The following is a 6,303-nucleotide window of genomic DNA, read 5'->3' on the forward strand; positions in this document are numbered from 1 at the left end:
GCTCGTGTGTCGGCTTTCTAAATCTAATTTAACGTTTGTGTTGTAGGAAAAAAGAACAACCAACAAAAAGAAAGATAAAAACTTTCCAACATATGAGGTATTATAATAATAATTCCATCTGTGAACGCTGAGAAAACATGCGCACGTGTGCAAGCCCAGCTTCGTTCGATCGGTCCGGGTGTGGCGTTTTAAACACCGCAGACAGATTCTACAAGATATTTAGTTAATTTCGGGTATATTAGTGTTTAGGATTAATTTTTGTTCATCTTTTTTTTTCAATCAATACATTATGATTACGATATGTATTGTTCACAAGCTTCTCTCTAAACTCAAACTCAATGACCCGACGGGTATGTGTATAAATTAAAGTGCGCACTCTTCGAAATATTGTAGACGTTTGTGTAACTAGGAGCAACCACTATCCTGAATCTGAACAAATGAAACCAACTTAAATTTTAAAAGTAAAGAGCTGAAATGGGACCATCCGCGCTTCCAGTATCCGCTGTACTGCGGGCTCTACTTATTTATCCAGCTAAAAATGGAACTCATCTTTTTTCATGCAAGCCGATTAATCTGGCCAACACATGCACACTTCCACACGTGTGTTACGTTACCTCTTTACTATAAAGGTGAATCGTGCATAAAATTTGTAAGAAGAACCAATCACCCCTTTACTGTGAGAGTGAGAGTGATTTATGCTATAAAACAAAATCTAATCGTGTCTGAAATGACGTACAACAAACCGTTTTCAAAGAAATCATTTTGGGCCGGGCATATTTTTAAAAAATGGATGACTGTTATTTCTAAGACTGACGTTTTGTTCGATCTTCTTTTGTGGTGTCAGGTTATGAAGTCACGCAAATAGGTACCCTTGAGGGAGTAAAATGAGGCTAGCTTCCACATAGAAAACGTAGCTAGATTGCTAAACGGCACCTGTCGCTTAGTACGTTACAATCATTCACGGTTCCAAGACAAAGAATAATATTACAGAGAGAACTTCTTTGGAACATATCTTCAGCCTCAAGAATACCAGCATGGGGCCCAAAAGAGCCACATTTGGATCGTCATATTCTCTGAGGTTTTTTTCTTTCTTTCTTTTTTTTGGCCAGAATTTTACGGCGCTCGCAACTGCATAAAAGGTCATATGAGCGCGCGGGACACACCAAACGTTTTCAGTTGGTAGGAAATTTTCAATTTTTCCCGGGTGGTGGCCGAAGAAGAAGGAGCCAAGGAGAAGCAGTAGAAAGGCTGCCGGAAGAGCCAGGAGCCCAAAGGAGGGGGCAAAGGAGGTGAAGGCAGAAAGTGGAGACGAAAGCAGACGACAGAACATTGCTAGAGAGCAAGAAAGTAGGTGAAAGGAGACAATTTTAGAGAACAAAATGTTTCCGTCGCTACCCGAATTCGAACCCAGGACCGTTGAATGAGAGGCGATCACCTTAACCTCTAGGCCACGGGAGCTCCCAATTTTCCGTTTGCCAAGAGAGGACCTATAACATCGAAAAAGTACAAAATAATATACACGCTCTTCAAACAGCAACAGGCTTGTTTCTATACTTGGAGTCGACACTGACGCTGCAGGGATCATTGACTTAGTTTCTATATCCCAGCGTGATCCCAGCAAAGACAGCTTGAAAATATCCTGGACGACAACTTCGGGGGTCCTTAATTATGGGTCCAGTTACCTACTGCCTTAAACTGAAGTCATAGCCTCCTATGGGGTGTGCCTACTGTAAGATTGTTAGAGGAAGAGGAGGGGGGGTGATTCGATATCTAAAAGCAACTCATGATTGCATAGTGGGGTATACATGATGTATTTATATCTCATACACAGCTGACTCTCTGTTTATAAAGCCTGCGAGCACCCATACCCTAAATTTCATCGGCGGGCCCTGCTCTATTGAAAACGCGTTCGGTGTGGGAGGTTAGATGTTAAATTGTTTTTTTTTGTTTGTTTAAGAAATAGAAGAAGCACATCGACGCAACAACGGCTATTTTGTGCTTGGAAAAAGCAAAAGAAGCTGACAGAAACAACAAAGCCAAAGAAAAGAAGAAGGACCTACCAGATGCTACCCCCCCCCACCCCCACCCCAATATCTGCAATGTGTGAGGCAGAGAATATTGTAGCCTACTTCTTTTAAAAGGTCGTCAAAGCGGCTTTCTATGTTGAAGTGAGAGACAATGTCACAGGCAAATTTTACATATTTTTTTTTAGAAAGCAGACATGAAGTACAGGTGATTCATTCTGTGTAACGTGTACGATCATCAACAGCATGACAGTTTAGCACAGTCAGATTTCAACTACATGTACCTGCCTTTCCGACTTTGGTTTTGTGGGTTTGCTTGTTTGTTTTTGTTTGTTTTTCTGTTTTTTGAATGACATGCAGGGTATCACATTTCAGACACAGAGCTCTCATCGCCAGATGGCAACTGTAACGTTAATACATGTAACAGAAATCCTTTCAATTGCGGGGACGTAATTTTTACACATTAACATATTGTACTCGTAACTTTAAAGTCATTTACACTATATATGCTGTCCACACGTTGGCAGCCATCTTCAGACGGTGAAAAAAAAGCATGACCATAAAGTTACCAATATAAACGTTATCAAACGCACCTATTAATGTACTACATTTTAACATTTTTGGATCTTAGTTGATTTTGCTTTGAAAAACTTTAGGCCTACTATTCAGTTTGCCTATTTGCTTCGATCGAAGCTGCTATGTTCATACAAGATCAGAACATACAAAGAGACGAAAATTTATCTAAGTTGCACAGTCCTAAATGCTCTCTCTCTCTCTCTCTCTCTCTCTCTCTCTCTCTCTCTCTCTCTCTCTCTTTTTTTTAAATTCTAAAAACTTACAACTTCTTAATGAGTATAGCTGACAGGACTGCCTTTAATAAAATAACATAATTTATTTTAACACTACGCAAGTACATTTACAATTTTTAAAGCTAGAAAAGTACTTGTTGGAGTTGTAGAGATGTATCAGGCATCAGTACAATGACAGTAATAACGAATTGGAGAAAGCAAAATGACTGGTCATAAAAGCAATTTACCCAAACTGTATTTGTTGTGAAAAAAAAGTGAAGAGTGAAATGCTTCTCTTGCAAAGAAGAAAATAATAAATTCCCCCTCATGCATCTTTTTCTATTAGAATAAAATCTTTGGAAGAAAAAAATACTACACACTCTGTTTTATTCCTTTTGTTGACTCTTAGATCCTCTCTTTACGATAAAACTTAACCCTTGTTATAGACATATTTATTTCTCATTATTTTTTAAACACTTTTTAATTTCTTTATTTTGCAGAGCCTAAAATATTATCTATTACTTAATGAAGCCCTATAAACACTGCTTACTGTCCTAAAAATGTTATGAAATAGCTTAAGAACAAGGTTCTGAACAAAAGGAAATTATAATTCATAAAAATACATAACCTGGAGTTGGTTCTTTTTTTTTCTCAGTATTTATTATGAAAAGGGAAAAACAGTGCTCATAGAAGAAACAATATCTTTTATAAACATATTATTTTAAAATTCCAAAATTCATATTTAAGTCATTTAAAGTAAGACAGCACAGTATTTGACACTTAATTTATACTTCTACTTTTATGAGGCCTCAGGTTAGCACTTTTTTTGCCCGATGGATCTTAACAGCTTAATTGTGATCGTAAGTAAAATAAAAACAAAACAAAACGGAAAACCCCCAGGATTTCAAAAATAAGACCTTCTAACTGAAACTTCTTTCTTTCTTTATATTTTGCACTAGACAAGACTTAATAAAATAAATGGTCACAAATAAACAGTATAATAAAAGATGTCCACTCTGAGCTTAACTGAAATTGAACATTGACGGCTCAAAACAAGACAAGAAATCTAAGCAGATAAATTTTACTTCAAGTCACTCAGCGAATTAGTGTGGTTCGAAAGCATTTATATCTTCAATTATCAGGTATTTATTGTGTGCCACATTCTTTTTAAAAATTTCTTTCAATTTGAACCATACATATTAATGACAAAATATAAATTATAACTCGGTTTAACTTTCTAAATATACGGTTAATTGCAAAAGAAAAAAACATATATATATATAGATTCTATAGATTCTGGTCCAACAACATTAACTTTTATTATTTTTTTAATTTATAGAATTTAAAATTTCTGTGCTAGCAATTTAAAAACTGAGATCAAACAGGTTTGAGCAATTTTGTACTGATGAAGTACACAATTCAATACCTTTTTTTAACATCTTGAACAAACATCAAGTAGCTTCTAATGAATGAACTTAAATGATGACCTGGATAGTGTGAACTGTAAAATATTTTCTCTAGGTACCTTTTAAACTTTGGTAAAAAAGAAGAGCTACCGTAGAGTTACTGGCATTCAATTATCAGTTTAACTTTAATGCTTTTCTTAAGACTCCTCCATCCAATAACATTGAGATTTCAAAGTGTAGGCCTACCTGCCTACCTCAGAACAAAATAGATCTAGACTCTACTCTTTATAAAAAAAAGAGAGTCCAAAAGTCAAACAGAGAATAACTACTCAGAGGAACTGTTGTGTTATATCAGAAAAAAATACCAGTGACAAATATCAAAATATATATAGCCTACAGAGAAAAACCACCAGTAATGTAAACCAGAACAAACGTTTAACCAACCTAGAAAACATCTACAAAAAAATACTTGAGTTACGGAATTGCGTAACTACAGTCATAAACATGATTAGTGAGTTGCTAGCAGAGAGTAGAAAATGTCAGGTATACTATTGACTATTCCAGAATTATATAATCTAAGGTAGACCCGACACTCGGGAGCACATTCTATTACAACCGGCAGATCCACGCTCATTTAGTTTTCTTTCTCAACCCGAATCTTTCGAGTATGAAGACATTTTGCTTTCTTTGTACGCTGTCTCGTTCTTTACATCCCGAGCCACCGGCGTGTAAAACTCTTTTCATTCTCCACCCTACACAGCGCCTATTATGAATCGATGAATAATGAGCAAGTTACAGAAAGTTTTGCGTGACCCCGAAACGCACCGTACAGTTGGTGTTTTCTCAAGAAAAAAGTTACAACAAACTTTGTGTACGAGTGCAGGTTAGACCCCGAGGGCCATGGTTTGGAGGGTGAATGCGAGGGTAGATAAAAATGGAATCACTCGGCACCGTAGCAGTAGCATCATGGAACCGCAGTCTCACAGAAAACGATTTTTATGGTAGGCAATAAAGTGGTTTCTGGTACTGTTGCATCTTCAAAGAAAGAAGTTAACTTGTGTAAAACTTTTGTGGTAAGATAGATCTAGTATAAATGGTAGCTGTGATCGACAGAGAGGGGATGGGGCCAACAGTGTTCGACTATTGAGAGGAGTTCACGGCAGGGCACTTGTGTTATCAACAACAAAGGAGCCGACTACAGCACTCAATGATAAACAAACCGCCATACACTACACACCGTAGTGCACTCGAAGAGACCCCAGAGGGAAATGGCGAATCGAGAGAGAGCTAGGGGAACACACACTTCGAAAACCGCATAAATAGAGACTTACCTTTCGCAGAAACGAGTGAACAGAGAGTAGAAAGCCCTAACAGTAAGATAATCATGTTGGAAGTTCTGTACATATCCGTGTGCTTGCGACCATGATTGCAATCGAACTGCTTGATCTGTCCAGTTCGTGAGAGATCACAACCCCTACACAACAATGAGCTGTTCCATAAAGCATCAACCTCCCTCGTGTAAAACGATTGGCTGGTCGCTCTGCGCGTAGCGGGATCGCTCCGTACGCGAGGCGGAAAAGAGGGAACCAAAGACACGGTGAGGAAGCGAGTGTGAAAGAGAAGTTGTGTGCCCCGTGAGGCCATAGTTTGCGCTTTGTAGGTTACTCCCTCCTACCGCTGCGACTAACAAGTATTTCAGCGCGACCTTTCAAAAATGCCAATGCATTGCTCGCATTTGGGTGTTGTACAATTTTTGATTTGTGACATTTTTCTCAAGTAAATACCTTTTCGTATTTAAAAAAATATAGATCTATTACCGGAAAAGCGCCGCTTTTTGCCACCCAGGTATCATACATGTAACATATCAGCTAAACAGTTATTGCAGCAGTAAGATTCTGTTTGCTTTATTTCCCCTAATTTAATATGGAGCTACCTGCTGAAATTAAAAAGTTATTTGTTAAAGATCTTGTTGATAAAGATATCTTCCACTTGATTCTTTTTCTTTTTTTAATGTGGTGATAGCCGAAAATGCCTCTTCTTCATTATTAAAATTAATAGAACATGATGCAGTCTGCTTACACTAGG

General features: G+C 37.6%; 1 protein-coding gene across 1 annotated transcript in view; it reads right to left on the bottom strand.

Annotated features, from left to right (window-relative positions):
* LOC101857937 (reversion-inducing cysteine-rich protein with Kazal motifs) overlaps positions 1-5,969 on the bottom strand; it is a gene marked incomplete in the record, with an annotated part of 143,270 nt that extends 137,301 nt beyond the window's left edge. Inside the window, 1 exon segment of the mRNA XM_013080242.2 lies at positions 5,550-5,969. Within this exon segment, the coding sequence (XP_012935696.1) occupies positions 5,550-5,862 (313 nt within the window).
* Between the last annotated feature and the right edge of the window lie 334 nt (positions 5,970-6,303).

Source organism: Aplysia californica, unplaced genomic scaffold (genome assembly GCF_000002075.1).
Source record: "Aplysia californica isolate F4 #8 unplaced genomic scaffold, AplCal3.0 scaffold00079, whole genome shotgun sequence".
Classification (NCBI taxonomy): Eukaryota; Metazoa; Mollusca; class Gastropoda; order Aplysiida; family Aplysiidae; genus Aplysia; species Aplysia californica.